Source organism: Teleopsis dalmanni, chromosome 1 (genome assembly GCF_002237135.1).
Source record: "Teleopsis dalmanni isolate 2A chromosome 1, ASM223713v2, whole genome shotgun sequence".
Classification (NCBI taxonomy): domain Eukaryota; kingdom Metazoa; phylum Arthropoda; class Insecta; order Diptera; family Diopsidae; genus Teleopsis; species Teleopsis dalmanni.
Window position 1 is genome coordinate 41,755,244 of NC_051846.1, and position 17,112 is coordinate 41,772,355.

Genomic DNA, 17,112 nt, shown 5'->3' on the forward strand with positions numbered 1-17,112 from the left:
AATGATAAGGCAGTGCGCACATAGTTTGACAGTTCGAAAAAAAAACAACAATAAACACGTGTAGGGGCGCTGTGTTTTGTAAGGAATAATTTTCATACAAAATAAACATGAGTAAAAAATTATTTGATCAATCCGATGAAAGTGAAAATGAAATACAAGAACTTAGCACGAATAAAGAATATGCAAAATCTTATAATAATTTTCGTAAAAAAGAACTTTTGAAGAAGTGTAAGTTGCAACTTATTTTATAGTACTACTTATTAAAGAACTTTATTTTAGATAAAGACCGAGGCTTAGATGTGTCGGAATCAGATTTTTCTAGCAACGATAGTGATTCCTCAGAAGAAGATGATGTAGAAGATACAAAATTTGATGAGGAATTTTTCAAAACACTCGCTTCATTAAAAAGTAAAGATCCATCCATTTACGATAAGAATACACGATTTTTTGACCACTTGGATAGCGATAGTGAAGAAACAAAGAAAGAAAAGAAATCGAAGCCAGTAACATTAAAAGATTATGAAAGGACAATTATACTTGAAAAAGGAGGAAAATTCGAAGATGGTAGGGATTTTAAAATTGAAATTGTAATAAACAAATTAGTAATGCAATTAACATTGACGTTATTTTTATTACTGTTTATCAATCTAATAGATTCCAATTCAGAAACTGAAGACGTTGGAGATAGAGCAGCTTCGCCCACAATAGTTGAAGAAGAACGAAACATCAAAGCTGAGTTTAAAAAAGTCTTAGGCAATGAAGACTCTGAAGATGAAGAGTTTGGTGGTATTTTTAAAAAACGGCAAAAAACTAAAGAGGAAAAAGATAAAGAAGAGGAAGATTATGTTAATTGGTTAGCAGGAAAAAAAGATGATATTGAAGAAAATGCTAAAGAAAAATTGGCACCACTTAAAAATTATTGGAGTAGCAACAAACTACCACAAAGTGAGCGTTTTTTACGTGATTATATATTAAATAAAGGGTAAAAAAGCAATATTTAAATATGTTAAATATTTAATAAATCTAAACATTTATATTTCACATTTAGTTATGAAAATGCTAACACTAACGACATTCCAACTTATGATGAAATTGTTGGCAATGATACACTTTTATCTGAAGACGAACAGGATTTAGAAAAGCAAGCAGAATTCGAGCAGAAATATAATTTTAGATACGAAGAACCTGATGCGGAATTTATACAGCGATATCCGCGTACTATAGAAAATTCTGTGAGACGTACTGATGATAAACGCAAACAAAAGCGGCAAGAGCAAAAAGAACGTAAAAAACAAGAAAAAGAGCAGAAGATGAAGGAAATTGATATAATTAAAGATATTAAAAGAAAGGAAATTGAAGAAAAAATACGCAAACTTAAATTGGTTACTGGTAATGATGAGCTGGGGTTTAAGGATGAAGAACTCGACGAAGACTTTGATCCAGATGCTCATGATAAAAGAATGCAAGAAATTTTTAATGAGGAATATTATCAAGTTGATGAGGGCGAAGAAAAACCGGATTGCCCTTCTGATATTGATGATTTAAAAATTGAAGATTGGGATAATTATAATCCAAATTGTGGTAATAATGATGATTATGAGCCTAATTGTGAAGATGATGACTTCAATATGGATTGTGATTATGATCCTATAGCTGCCAAAGAACAGCTTCAACAAGAACTTATTGAGAACACTAAAGGCAGAAAAGGACGTAAACGTCGTAAGAATAAATTTAAGGAAATAATAGAAGCTGAAAAGCCACCATTTAATCCTGAAGATGAACAAACATATGCAGAATATATAGATGAATACTATAAACTGGACTGCGAGGATATAATTGGTGATACACCTTGCCGTTTTAAATATGTTGAAACTGCTCCAAATGATTTTGGTTTAACAATTGAGGAAGTAATATTATAACACATATATCCATGTACAAAACTAAGTTATTGTATTGTTATTTAGATTTTATTGGCAAAAAATAAGGAACTTAATCAATGGGTAAGTTTGAAAAAGGCTGTGCAAATCAGACCTGATCACATCGAAAAAAAAGATCAAAGATTGTATCGATTAAAGGCGAAAAATGAAGAATTAAAACGCAAAATATTTAAAAGTTTATATGGCGATGAGTAAGCATAACAAAATTTATTTTTCTGAATAAATGTTTGTAATAATTTAATTTTTAGATCTGATGAAGATGAAGAAAAAGATGTCGGGTTACAACAACAACAACAAGAACAAGGAAAAGATGTTGTTGATGTAAAACCAACCAATAAGGAGAGTCAAGAACCTAATTCTGTTAGTGTGGAACAGCCACAAACAGAAAAAGTTGAAAAATCAAAGAAAAAGAAACGAAAGGCTAAAACAATAGACACTTCATCAGAAACGACAGTAAAAAATCCTCAAACCGAAATGTCTGTTCATAAGAAGCCTAAGTTGGAGACCAATTCTGAGTTAATTGATAATCAATCAGATAAAAATAATACTACAAACATTGATTTGAAGCTTAAAAATAATACAAATAAAAATAAAATGCAAACAAATCAAAGTAATATAACTAAGAAAAAAAATATTAATAATCCATTTACTAAAAATTGTGGAGTTTCAAAAATAAATAAGAATTTGCATAATAATTCCAAAAATTTGAAAAATATTAAAAATAATAATTCTAAATTTAATTTAAATAAAAATAAGAAAAATCCATTTAACACAAAAAAAGAAGAAAATGAAGGAAATGGTATTAGTGATGATCGACTAAAAGCCTACGGTATTAATCCTAAAAAGTTTCATAATAAACAGAAATATGGAAAAAAATCGCAATAAAAAAAATATGTTTTTATATGTTTTATTTTATATAGTTTTTAAAATTATGGAATAATAATAATTATTATATTTAATAAAATATTGGATTTTGAATATATTTTAAACTCTTCTTTTATATTTTTTTTTAATTAACTTTAGTGAAAATTTTATACTTCACATCTAGGCCGATTGTTCAATTTTATGAACAGCCTACAATTGATGTGATTTATTTTTAGCAGAAATATAAGACGAAGTGGTTGTTTCATATCGCATTTCAGTTTTATATAGAAATGACCCTATGGCTTGTGGTATACAAAATTATATAATTTTTGAAATAACGTTATCAATATCAACACGTGGGTCGAAAGATTACTACTGTGCTGATGGAGAAATGACTCACTCGTTTTGATCCATTTTAATAAGTTTTTGTTTCCAACAGTCGCAGAGGAAGAAAAAAGGAGTACGGTGATTCACCGTACATGCACAACTATGTACAAAAAATATTTTCTAAAATTAGAACCACATGTATTTCAATGCATAGCAAAATTTATTTGGAATTTCGAAACGTTTTAATTTTTTTTAGCGTCTACTATATCATTTAAACATGATATTACAATGGTGTTTTAAACGACCGTTTACTGAAAACCTTGAACAAATATTTTCTTAATTCGATAAAAAAAACTTGTTATAATTTTTATTTAGGAATATAGTTTAGATAAGTCTTACAAAAAATGTTTTAAATTTTATGAATAAGAAAAAAACATATTGCCTATGTTATTTACATACATTCTATATAAATCTAGTTGTATATAATATAAACATTTTTAAATAATATATTTTAAACATTTTTGTATATACACAGTTAAATGATTTTTAGAAATCATCGAATTAATTATAGTGTATATAAAGCATCATACTTAATTTAAAAATATTTTAGTTACAGGGTAAAATGAAAAGCATATAAAGAAATTCTTATAAATTATAATATTAATAAGTTCAAAAGCTAAACGTTCACATTATAGTGATCTAATTTATGCAGCCGATAGAGATTTTATATGTCAAAAAAACTATTAAAGAACTTTCGTTTGTTTACAAATTCATTGATAAAAAAATAATTTCGATTTTGTGTAAAATAATTCTTTTAAAATGGAAAACGCGGCAAATTTAATAAATATTTTATATGTGTGTTAAACAGTGAGCAATAGAAACAAAGCCATATTTAAATTCCAAAAATTAATATCTAACACAATACACCGTTGTTGCAATCCTTTTGAAATAAACAAACTTCACTCAATATCTCACACAATAAAATTAAAATATGTTATATAATTGATATATTATATCTATATCTAAATATTGTATATATCTATTACATGCTCAATTAATAAAAGCAACGATTTTATTAAATACTTACTTTTTCAACACTTTTGTTTTTAGCTTAACTTTTATTTGTTTACATTTTACATATGACAAGTATTTTAAATTTTAGTCCTTTCGATTGTGGGAAATTATTTTTAAGGGTCGCATTCGACATTTTCCGACAGCCAAATTTCCTTAACTTCGTTAAAATGAAAATAATTTCTTGTATCCTTAATTCTTATTAATTCTTAACTTCATTAAAATGAAATTAAGCTAATATGGAAAATGTTAATACTGTCCTTAATTAAGGAGATCATACGTTGTTTGTTTACAAATCAAATGTGAAAAATTTCATGTTCAAAACATTATTTGTATTTTGTATTTGCAAAATTTTAAAAATTAATTAACTATAAAGTATGACATTAGTTTTATTAACTTTATTGGATTTAAGGTATGTGCATTATTATTTTGCATTCTATTTCAAATTAACAACAGTTACAGTTTTTTCTCTATATTTAAATTAAAAAATTTGTACTATTTTCAAAATTTTTTCCCGGTTTTATTACAGTCTGTTTTTAAAAAATGTGTCCCTTTTTCGTTATCTCAATTTATTTTTTGCTTAAAGTTTATCTTTCGCATAGTTGCATTCGAAATTTCTCTTAATTTGCAGTCTTGGTTTCAACAAAATTAAGATCATTTTCCTTAATTTCGTTCTAACATTGAAACTGAATTTTGTATGGAAAAACCGAATTAATTTCGCTGAAACGAAGACGAAATTAATATTTTGTTTTTAAGATTTTAATTTATTTATAATGAGCTCGTTAATATGAAAGCACTTTGTTTGGTAAGTAATCCGCATTACGGGCCTTAATAAGCAAAACCACATCAATGAGATAGCGTGAATGTGCTATTTACGCCTATATTATATTAATTTGCATATATCTATGCGTATAATTGAAATTAAAAAGTGCAGTGTACTTAAAGTGTCGTTATTGCCGGCTTCACTATTCTACGCCATAATAGTTTGACATTTGGCAAAGAAATTGATAACGTCAGCTGGAATTCTTTGTTTAACATTTGTTGTGTATGAAAACATAATCTTTTTATATTTTTACGAACAAGAGATGTGTTCAAATTAAAAAATGAGCACTTTCAGAGATAGTATAGCAAGTATACCTGGAGCAGTGACAAATTTTATTAGTGAGAGTGCATCAACTGCTTCCAGTTACTTGCAAGGCCAAACAACACCCACCAGATCAACTCCAACGCCTTCAACATCAACAACTGAAGAGACTATCAATAGTTCAAACACAGTTCACAATGATAAATCGCTGCCCATACCAGCCTCATTAGTGAAAGAGCAATGGCGTTTAATATTTTCATCAGATGCAAATGCACAAGATTTGGAAGCAGCAATTGCTCATTGTCGAGATTTAGTATTATTAAGCGAAGAATGTAGTGATGAACGTCGCTGGTTGGTACGGCATTTGGTAGACTTACGTTATGCACTTAAAGAGTTACAAGAAGCGCAAGCTGGTCCAAATGAAACATTTTCTACAGTCAAAACTGTAGTGGGACACCATTTTGTGGTACATCAACGAACTCGTCGTGCCGTACGCTATTATTGTGATTTTTGTACTGGTATAATATGGAGTGTTGTACAAACGTCTTATATCTGCAGTGATTGCAATTATTTGGCACATCAAAAATGTGTAGATAGTGTTATACGTATATGTGCTCATGTGATAGCTTCAGAACGTCAGTATCCAATTGCTGAAATATGTCCCGAAATCGGTTTAGCGGCTCAACGTTATAAGTGCGCCGAATGTGCTACATTATTAAATTTTAGTAAGTTTCAAATAATTTTTTCATACGCTAATTATATTTTGTTCATGCATTTTATTTTATTTTTAAGCTATGCCAACGTCTGTGACGTGTTTTGGCCAGAAAGCTAAAAATGGTATTTTTTAAAGTTAATTGCGCTCATAAATTGCATAAAAATAGTAGTGTGTTCTATTAGTTACTATTATTATTTGCTTTTTCATTGTTTAAAATAACAACGTTAGCATTGCATAGCACTTACAAATTTAAACTTTAAGACTTAAGTGCTTCTTTTTTTATTTTTGTAAATTAGTATCATTGTCATTGTTTGTAATGCTCCTTCCACAACACCATGGCCTTTCATTTATATTCCACCACTTTAAAATTATTGCAAAATTACAGTATATTTTGATCCTAATTAATTTAATTTTATATATCATAGCAAACTATTTAACTCGATTTTGCAATATTGTTTAATAATGTATAAATCTCACTTTTTAATATATGTATCTATATTATATGTAAATTTTAAAATTTATTTATTATTTAATTAGAGCCACATAGTCCCTTAATTATTGTTTAATAAATTCCGGTGCAAAAAATTAAAAATATATATAAAACGAAGAATTTAGTTATTGTAGAGACCTTCAAATTTAATAAACAATTTGTCAGTTTTATTTGTAATTATTATATTTATTTTATTAAGAAAACATCTCGATAAAGTGTTTTTGCAGACTAATTCGTTAAATTTTTTCTTGTTGTTAAAAATCAAAATTAAGAGACCATTATTTATTTTATAATAATTTTTATTTTATTGATATTTTGATTTTAGTCTAAAATCATCATCCGGAAACTAAACATTATATTCAATAGTGATCAACATATTAATATATAATGGTTGTAAAAACCATTTAGATATAAAGAAAAATACAGTTTTTTTAGAATAACTTTATACTAAAAAGGAAATCTTGAGTAAAAGCAGATCTTATAAAAATCGTATAAAACCATATAAAAAATAAATTTAGTCATTATTTATAAAAACAAACTACACAATTATGCGTCACTACTTAAACATACAATAATTGTTCTTAATATTCAAAATATTTTTTATAATATTTTAAAAGTTTTTTTTTGGCAGTGTTTAATTTAGTTTTTGTTTATATATTTAAATAAAAAAAAGTATGTAAACACACTAATACTAATTTTATAATAAACAATTAAGACCGATACCAATAATTATAATTATATAGAATCGTCTCCCCCGTGCAGCAAGAACTGTCCTAGCTCACTTGAGATTAGGATATAGCCATGTGCTGAACAGTTACTTGTCACGCATGAACGCGTCCACGTGTGCCCAAACTACAGCTGTACCCTCATGACTTCGCCCACCTGTTCTCTTGTTCCACTGCACACACTAATTTAAGTCCAATCGACCTTTGAACTCATCCCCGAGAGGTAGCTAAGTCTCTACGGCTGGACCCCGGTTGATTAATTCTATCCCCTACCCTTACATTCATTTTTTAATCATTACATGTTGTCTGCTTTTCAGGTCCCGGCGGGCTACAATAACAACAACATAAATATAAAATATTTTCTTAGAAATATCTTTACCACAATATTCCCCACTTTTAGTATGAATATGAACAAAAAATGATATAAAATAAATTGAATTTTTGTCTTAAATGTTACAGAAGACGTCTTTAATATCAAAAATAAATTTAATAATTTTCTTTAAGTGGTCTTAGTATCATAAATGTTTATGTAACATTGGTAAGACTTCATTTTCTATTTGAAGTGTTGAATACGTTTAATAAGTATCGCTATAAGTTCGAACAATCGTTAAAATTATAAATATATATATGTATAAATTTTTTAACTCATTACAAGTGAAGAAAATAAAACATCAACTTTTTATCCAACTTTATTTATTTATTTTGTTGAACCTAAAGCGATAACAAATGAAAAATCCTTTATTATATACCAAAAATGTTCAAAAATGTTGTACTAATTCGGATATCTTAATGAATGAATTATGATTGGATATATTGTGGCTGTCTATTCATATAATTGTCTTTATCAATAATTATATATATTCTTCATGAGCACTATCCTATCAATAGATTTAGCAATTTTAGAAACTATTAATTATTGCTTTAATTTTTTTTCGCTGATGGCTTTTTTTACTTTCATTTTCTTTTAACTCTATAACTTTCATTTCCTAATTTGGCTAACTTTAATAAACAAAAATACGCTTTAAAGGTTTTATTATAAATTATATTCTTTATAGAGCATGCTTGGATCGAACCACGCCTGTGTGATTATAATGGCTTATATTATTGTCCGCCGTGTCATTGGAATGATAATAGCATTATACCAGCACGAGTTATACATAATTGGGACTTCGCACCACGTAAAGTATCACGTGCTTCCCTGCAAGAAATTAATTTATTTCTTGACAAACCACTGGTTAAACTAGAAGAGGCAAATCCAAAATTATTTGTTTTCTTGGAGAAGCTATGTACCATAAAAAAAATTCGCCAGAACTTAGTTTATATGCGTAAATATTTAATTGAGTGCCGACTGGCAATGGAGGAAAAACTAATAGACAATCAAATTGGTATAAATAAAAATCTAGCAATATTATATATATACATTTGTTAAATTTAATCATTGTTTATTATTGTTTATTTAAAGGTATCCGACGTCATTTAATACAATCCAATGAATTTTATTCAATACACGATTTAGAAGAAACTGAAAATGGTACTCTAATGGAATTTTTGTCAAAAGTCTTTAACAATTTTAATCGCCATATACGTAATTGTTCCATGTGTACAGCTAAAGCTTATATATGTGAAATTTGCAGCAATTGTGAGGTCATATATCCATTTGATGATGGTTGCATAATTTGTGATAAATGTAATTCAATATATCACCGAGTTTGTCTGACGCGAAAAAAAATGTTATGTCCTAAATGTATTAGGTTTCAAAATCGCAAAATTCAACTGCAACAAAATGAAAACGATAACAATGAAGATTAAATTAAATTTAAAATTTTTGTATATAAATATATTTTTTATTATTATTATTTTTTGTAAATATACATTTAAAATCTTTACTTTTAAATTTTGTTGTGATATGTATTTTATTGTCACAATATGTTAGCTAATGTTTATTAATTTGAAACGTTAAATATATGTTGTAAGAGTACTAATATAGATTGGCTTTGAATATTTTATATATATATATGTTAAATTAAGAAAAATAATTATCGTATGCGATAAATAAATTTTAATATTCTAACAAAAAAATTTAATTATTTCCATATGGCTTTTTGTGTGGGTTTCTTTCTACAAATTTGATTAGTGGTCATATTATTTGCACCAAACAGCTTTTTTGGTGTGTCCACGCTGACAGCAGTTTATGTCTAATTCATGGTGACGGTATCATAAACCATTCGCTATAATCTAATCCCGCTCTCTTAAAACGTAAACTTAAAATTATCGAGTCTGATATTGCTGTTTAAATACCAGTTCTTTACTGGTAAGGTTCTTTTGAGGTTCTCCGCTACCTTAAAAGGAGTGCAATACCTTAATAGTTAACATGCTATATATATTTTAATAAATGAAACCTAATAGTTTGTTTTAGTGTATTAAATTCTCACATTGTGATTTTAGTTGTCTATCTACAGAAAAAAAAGTTTTCCATAAGCCTAGGCCTAAAGTCTCTAACAATAAAAGAAAACGAGTTCTAAGCCTGGCACTTGCAGTCCAACAAATTATATACGGACTATAAACTAATTAAATAAAATTCGATTATTTCCAAAGACCACTGATGAAGAGTACTTGGCAATACTCGAAACAGCGTTGTATGGTCAGCCAAATTTCAATAAATTAAATAAAAAATTTTTGTTTTGCCTTTCTTTGCTATTCGAATCGGTCTAACTTTTAAATAGTTTCTTTCGTCATAAAAAGACACGCCATTATCGGCAAAAAAAAGAAAAAAAATTTACCTTAAAAATTAGAATTATAGGAAATATGAACAATAATATTGTTCAGCTTTTCCTTAACGCGATTAGCGAACTTGTAGAGAAACATTTGCATAGCTTCTTTGTAAAATTGCACCCAAAAAAGGCGCTTTACATATAGTAAGTTAAAAAAATATGCATATCAGATGTCTCTACAAAAAGAATAGCTTTGAAACAAAAATAGGCAAGCTCAAAGATTAACTTTCAAATTGTTGAACTTGTGTTTCCAAATAAAGCTGTAGTTTATAAGCTCGTTCTAATTTAAAGCACGGCAAGTGCTTTGGTTGGTGTCACTAATTAAATAAAAATAAGTGTCAATAAAACCTGGAACTTGAGCATTGAATGTTTGTGCAGCCTTGGCTTCTTGTGGATAAAGACGATTAGTCATCGCTTCTAATTTGACAGGCACGAGTTCTAAGCCTGGCACTTGCAGTCCAAACAAATTATATACGGACTATAAACTAATTAAATAAAAATTCGATTATTTCCAAAGACCACTGATGAAGAGTACTTGGCAATACTCGAAACAGCGTTGTATGGTCAGCCAAATTTCAATAAATTAAATAAAAAACTTTTGTCTTTGCCTTTCTTTGCTATTCGAATCGGTCTAACTTTTAAATAGTTTCTTTCGTCATAAAAAGACACGCCATTATCGGCAAGAAAAAATTTACCTTAATAAAAGAAAACTTCTTAATACAGTAAAAACTATCCTTGCCCAATTAAAGTCAGTTACTTGTTATATAAAAATATTTTTATTCTCAATTTGTATTTTAACTGGAGTTCTATTTTTCATGGCGTCTTCCATCTGTTTTATCAATAATTTGAACTCTATTGATTTATAGCGCCATCCCATAAAAGTGGTTAGGCTCCTTCATCTTGACGGAGCCCAACCGTCAAGTTAATTGGGCTTTAGTTAGTAAATTTTAACTAGAATTCACTCTTACTTTTTTCTTATCCTATGCATCTTAATCTAAGTGTTTATCTTATCATCTAGTCTTTATTCTATCAAGTTTATGGTTCTCCCCTTTTGCAACTTTGTGTTATTAAGCATATTGTGTCTACCTTTTGCTAAAGGCACATAATCCAAAATGATATGTACATGGATTTCAACATCAATTTCCCAAAAGATGGATTTTTTATAATGGATGCGGTTTTGGGTTTTGGAGAAAATGGCATTAAAGTATTAAATTTTTAATATTAATATTTACTATTAAACATGCTAAAAAAAGCTATTTTCTACAATATTTAATTTTAATATTCAATTTTAAATATAAAATATTAAAATTAAAACAATTAAACAAATCAAATAATTGATTTTGTATTTGAATAATTGAGTAAGTTAATATTTATACCATATATATAAATTGTTCAGCACCCTATGTTCTAGAAATAGAATAAATTTCTGGAACACGTGATCTGAAAATCCCAAATTAATACTTTTTAAATCACTACATTTATGAATTTACGTACACTCTACTATCCAAAAGCTACAAGTTTCTCAAAGTCAGGCTCTCCGAAGGCTCTTCAAAATACCATGGTACATCCGCAAGAATGACACGCTAAGAGACCTTAGAATAGATCCGGTCAAAAAATACGTAAGGGACAGAGCTCTGAAGCTATATGCGAAAACAGACAGGCTGCCCTAATTATCACTATCTAATCTTAGAGTAATCACTAACCGCACGGTGCGGTACGCCGATCTTAGATCAATCATTCAATAATCACGAAGATTATCAGTAATACTCAAATTAGTCAGTGAGATGGGCGGGACTGTGCAGAATCCCCCCAGCTGTCATAGAGTAAAAGTGCCCAGATGCACTAACTCGGAAAAGGATTAACATAACATAACGTATAAGATAAAGATTTATTATCACAATGTTATTGTCATTTAAAAAAAAACGTCCTAAACATAGAAGTACCCCAAATTTTGGAGTATAAAACAAAAATTTCAACTCAGGAATTTCTTACTTACAGATTTGTATGTACTAAAGAATACTTTATGGTATCGGAGAATACAATTTGGAAACAATTTAAATATATCGTAACATTGTCAATATCAACATAATATATATAAAAACGAAATAAATATCAACATAATTTAAATTTCAAAATCGATCAAATTATCTCTATAATAACACTGTTTACACTTTACTAGTGACTTTCTCGATAAAAGCACAAAAATCTCTCTACACTGAACACTAAAAGTACTGTATCTTATATATCCAAGCGACACTTTAAGTAGAGTTAAAAAGAAGTTTAAAAGTAGGGTAGAGTTTAAATTACAGTTTAAGTAGAGACAAATCAAAACAAACATCATATTTTAAAGAAATTATATAGTAACAAGTCTTTGGGGTCAGGCTAGAAAATAAAAAGCTGGGTGTAGTAGTATAAGCATATATTAATAGTTTAAATAAGTATTTGTGAATGATAAATGAGATAAGTGAAAATAAAAAGCACATTAGTATTTTCATTTATCTGCAGAAAATTAAAAAAAAATGTACAAATTATTAATATAATAAAAAATATTTTTATAAAAATAAATCAGGTTCCACCGAGATTTGAACTCGGATCGCTGGATTCAGAGTCCAGAGTGCTAACCATTACACCATGGAACCTTGTTATATGTGCAGTGACAAATGCTCTTATTGTTTTCTTTAGATCTTAAATGCGCATGTTGCAACAAAATGAGAATATTCTAAAAGAGCTAAGAGAGAAATATTCATTTCTTAATACCCAACAAAAAATGTTTTCTATTTAAACAAAAAAAACAAGAAATAATTGAATTTATTAATTTAAAAAAATTTATAAATAAAATAATACATATGATTAAATTTAAAAAAATGTAGTGTCAGAAAATAAAATATTATTACTTAAGTAAGTTAAAAATTGAAAATATTAATATTACTAAATAAACTCTTATAACAACACTAAATTGTCCACTCAGTTTAAAAATAGCAAATACATTATATGAATTGATTTATAAATTGTATTAATGCCACAAAACAAATCGTCCCTAATCCGTCCTAATTTAAGGACGCATGAAGTCTAAGTTCAAATTATATCCAGTAGCGTATTCAAGTGGGAGGTAAAGGGATTAAGGAATAGAACCATTACTGACTATATAAACTACAGATAATATATTGCAAAAATACTACGACAAAAAAAAATTGCTTAGTAACCTTTCCTTTACACAATTCTTGCTACGCCAGGAACTACATAGCACTTAAATTACTAGCTAATTACACGAAAAAACTGGATTAAGAATATAGGACAACAAATAAGTGTCAGCTAGTAGTACTAAAAAACCTAAGAATATATCTACATAAAAAATTTTGTAAACAACTTTTGTATAAACATAAATATTAAAAGTTCAATGTTAAAAGAAAATTCACTCTAAAAAAGATCCTCTTAAGTTAGAAAGAGAAAAAGAAATAATATAACAGCATAAGACATAAGACAAACAACACAAGTTCAATACGATTACCAAATGCTTCGCATACAAGCAAAGACAATGAAATTCCTTAATCAATGTTTCCCAGCAAACATTTTCAGTGGCGGAAGAATCTTTCTGAAATTATAATACTGAGCAATCTAAGTGCGGAAGAGAGCGTCTAAGAGTCGCTTTAGTCGTGAGAAGTTGTTCGTTAATCCGCTAGTCGCGTAGAATTGTAACAAATTACTCTTCTTATGCACCGTGTATGCATCACAGAGAAGTGAGAAAACTTACTCTTTCATATGCATTTCGTATGCATCACAGAGAAGTGAATAACTTACTTTTCCATATGCATCGCAGAGAAGCATAAAAACTTACTCTTCTATATGTATCTCAGAGTAACGTTGCGTTCTGCAAAATATCGAAAACATTGAAATAACGAAAATAAAACTTAAAAAAGTTAAGGTTGAAATTGTTGATTTATTGATATTAAATACAATATTACTAAATATTAATATATAGTTATAGTAAATTGTATTTATAAAATAAAATAAAATAATAAAATTAAATAATAAGATAAATAATAATATTAAAAATAGTTTAGTATTTCTTACTGCTAACTTAATGTTAATATTAATATAATCCTCTAATAAATAGAATACAATATAGTAATATAATTATGAAACTTAATCGATCAGTGCATGCTTAATGCCGTAACATACATATCTTCTTTCTCCCATTTCCCTTGTAACCAATTCTTTAGGAATGCTTTTTAATGTTCTTGCATCTGTTGGCATATTGATTTTATTAGCTCTTAGAATTTGCAATAATTCATTAATTACATTAGGTCTGTTCTACGAGTTACTCGTAGTAGAACTCAAGTAAAACACAAGTAAAGTACAAACTGAGCGCGTAAAGTCTGATGAGAACACCAGTGTCGCGTAAATTCAAACTAAAACAGCTGATTCACACATCAACACAAATTTTACTCGAAATTAAATGTACGAGTAAAGTCTGCGTAACATTTTCAAATTTCGACAGAGATGTTACGGTCTCTCAGATGCTCTTGTTTACTCGAAAATTTGCTAGGGGAACGCACTTGTGTATACAGACCTAATATCAATTTAAAAACTATTTCAAATTAAATTAAATTAAATTAAATTAGTAAATTTTTTAAATGAATATAATGAAAAAATTTTTCAGACTATTATAGTGTATTTGATCAGTATTGCGCATAGATACGTTGTGGTTTTAGAATGCTATAAAATTGAATACAGATGATATACTACTGCACTCTATCTAAATAAATCAATATAAACAAAAAATATTGAAAATTTAATATAAGTTTATGATTCATATTATCTATTTTTTGCAAATATTTTTTAACACATTTTTTTTATTCCCTATTTTTAGTGCAGTTAGTTGGCACTTTTTACAAAAAAACGGCATATTAATTCAAATGCATATTGTTGCAATTATGTATATTTTACTATAGAACATTTTATCTATTTTTATTGTGTATTTTAAATGCAGTTAATTAATATATTTTTTATATTGAACATTTTATACAGAGAAATTTCACAGAAATTTAGTAAGATTGTTACTCTTTGAAAAAAATTATTTTTATTATTATTTTTTTTTTAACATTTTTTGGTGCTGATAGCTGACACTTTGACTTTTGTTTATTTTAATACCTGCATGAATGAGTAAAGTGAAAGAGTTTACTTAGCATTATGTATTTTTTTCAATTTAATAGAACAATTTAAAATGATCACTTTTTTAATGTATGACTTAATTACTTTTATAAACGATGTTAAGAATTTTGTAAAATTAATAATTAATATTAAGTTCAATATTATATCTTACAGTTCCACAGCTTCAGTAGGTGAAAAATAATATTAGGCATATAACCAGTTTTAAATAATATGCATTTTTATGCCGATTGCCAAGATTGTATAATTAACAAAGATACGCGCTACAAAGAGTATTTTATTTATTTATTTAAAATAGTTTCTTATAATATACTTATTGTTATACTGAAAAGAAAGCAAAGACTAGCTTTTTGGTCTTCGTCCTTCTACATTTATGTATGACATATATTTCTTGTTTTTCTAATAAAAATGTCATGTTTATATCACGTTAGTTTTAGAGACGAAGGATATCATGTCACTGCTGCTAATGTTTTTTTCTTTAAATTATTTATACAAAAATAACTAAAATTTAAAAATACTATTAAAAATAATTCCACAAAAAATGAATTCTTTCAGGTCCCACCGAGATTTGAACTCGGATCGCTGGATTCAGAGTCCAGAGTGCTAACCATTACACCATGGAACCATATGACATTGGCATTCAATTTTCTGAAGTTTGTGATTTGACCTTGAAAATATTTTTATTAGAGCCAATATCCTTATTATCCTTTGAGTAAAATTACTTTAAATATTTTAATTAACTTGCGTTTATAAAAAATTGTTAAAAATTTAATTTTTGTTTAAAATTTTATTATTATACCAGTATGTGATTTTTTATATGAAACGGTGTAAGGATATATGTACTCGTAAATAAAATAACTATATAATTGCAATATAATATATGTTAAAACAAAATAATATTGATTCCAATCTCTTAGAATTTGTAGCAATATAGCCCACATCTAATCTTTAAAAAATCATATATTTTAACCATTAAAATTGTGTGGATTTATTATCCTATTTATATTAATATTAAATTTTTTTTCTGTTAAATAGAAAAATAAATTAAATAAATAAATAATAAATTAAATAGAAAATAATTTCAAGCGGGTACTGAATGGCAGACAACTTTTGCTTCAGAGAGGTTACCTGCTAAAAGGGGTCAAGTTGTTCTAATTGACCACAATTGACCAAAAACATTTGTTTTAGAAAAATAGTAATATGGGGATACTAATATGGGGATGGATCCCCATGTATCGTTCTTAAAAGGTATTTTTATTTTTATTTTTATTTATTAAAAGGTATTTTTTAGCTTCTTCTATAGTCCGTCCTTACACATAGCTTATGAAAAACAAATTTCAAGAAATCTTTCTGTAATTCCTGTAATTTGAGAGTTTCTTTCCGAATAGTTCAGGAAAAGTGGTTCTATATTTTAAGTTTAAGTTTGTTACAAATTCATTTTCCTTAAAGTGTTATATCTGAGGTCACTGTTCTGTTTTTGTTTAACATAATGCCGAGGAACTAGAAAATATTTTCCTTAGTAAAAAATTGGTTCTTTAAGAGTTAATGATTTATTAAAGTTTATTATTATAATTTTGAAATGTATACCAATCTGTATATGTTAAGATATATATTAATATATTATAGTGATTGTTATACTATTCCAAGTTATTTGAGTTATATTAAAGGATTTTATATTTCTTAAAAATCATCAAAATTAGTTTATTAGAATCCACATTATCTGTAACCATATACAACATAAGTTGCACTTCAGCGAACAAATATCTGGAACTTTTTTGCTGAAACATTCTGGATCACAAATGAAAGTAATTGATTTGTTTACTATTTATTTGTTAAAAAAATGTTATTTTATCTTTTCACTTCCGATTCTATTCGGTGTTTTTTTGTACCCTACAGCACCATATAGGTTTCATTTCTGTATTCCACATTAAGCCAGCTCAAAGCATTGTTATTGGTTCG

The 17,112-nt window shown here is 27.4% G+C and overlaps 2 protein-coding genes and 2 non-coding genes across 4 annotated transcripts; 2 read left to right on the forward strand and 2 right to left on the reverse strand.

The window, feature by feature from the left end:
- Window positions 1–7: 7 nt before the first annotated feature.
- Window positions 8–3,667, forward strand: LOC119680122 (protein KRI1 homolog). Its single transcript, XM_038092801.1, has 7 exons — window positions 8–228; window positions 280–564; window positions 655–982; window positions 1,049–1,907; window positions 1,965–2,128; window positions 2,186–2,542; window positions 3,664–3,667. Exons 1-7 carry the CDS (start codon window positions 108–110, stop codon window positions 3,665–3,667), a joined length of 2,118 nt encoding a protein of 705 aa, XP_037948729.1. The 5' UTR covers window positions 8–107.
- Window positions 3,668–5,302: 1,635 nt separating this feature from the next.
- Window positions 5,303–9,022, forward strand: LOC119672348 (differentially expressed in FDCP 8 homolog). Its single transcript, XM_038083371.1, has 3 exons — window positions 5,303–6,008; window positions 8,269–8,598; window positions 8,676–9,022. Exons 1-3 carry the CDS (start codon window positions 5,303–5,305, stop codon window positions 9,020–9,022), a joined length of 1,383 nt encoding a protein of 460 aa, XP_037939299.1.
- A 3,529-nt stretch (window positions 9,023–12,551) lies between these two features.
- Window positions 12,552–12,623, reverse strand: Trnaq-cug. Its single transcript has one exon. It is a non-coding gene; the product is annotated as a tRNA-Gln (tRNA).
- A 3,083-nt stretch (window positions 12,624–15,706) lies between these two features.
- On the reverse strand, window positions 15,707–15,778 carry Trnaq-cug. Its single transcript has one exon. It is a non-coding gene; the product is annotated as a tRNA-Gln (tRNA).
- Between the last annotated feature and the right edge of the window lie 1,334 nt (window positions 15,779–17,112).

Coding starts and splice junctions, on each gene's coding strand:
- LOC119680122 (XM_038092801.1), top strand. CDS start 108: ATGAGTAAAAAATTATTTGATCAATCCGATGAAAGTGAAAATGAAATA. Junction 983..1,048: donor GATTATATATTAAATAAAGG/GTAAAAAAGCAA, acceptor TTTCACATTTAG/TTATGAAAATGCTAACACTA. Junction 2,129..2,185: donor AAAAGTTTATATGGCGATGA/GTAAGCATAACA, acceptor TTTAATTTTTAG/ATCTGATGAAGATGAAGAAA.
- LOC119672348 (XM_038083371.1), top strand. CDS start 5,303: ATGAGCACTTTCAGAGATAGTATAGCAAGTATACCTGGAGCAGTGACA. Junction 6,009..8,268: donor TGCTACATTATTAAATTTTA/GTAAGTTTCAAA, acceptor TATTCTTTATAG/AGCATGCTTGGATCGAACCA. Junction 8,599..8,675: donor ACTAATAGACAATCAAATTG/GTATAAATAAAA, acceptor GTTTATTTAAAG/GTATCCGACGTCATTTAATA.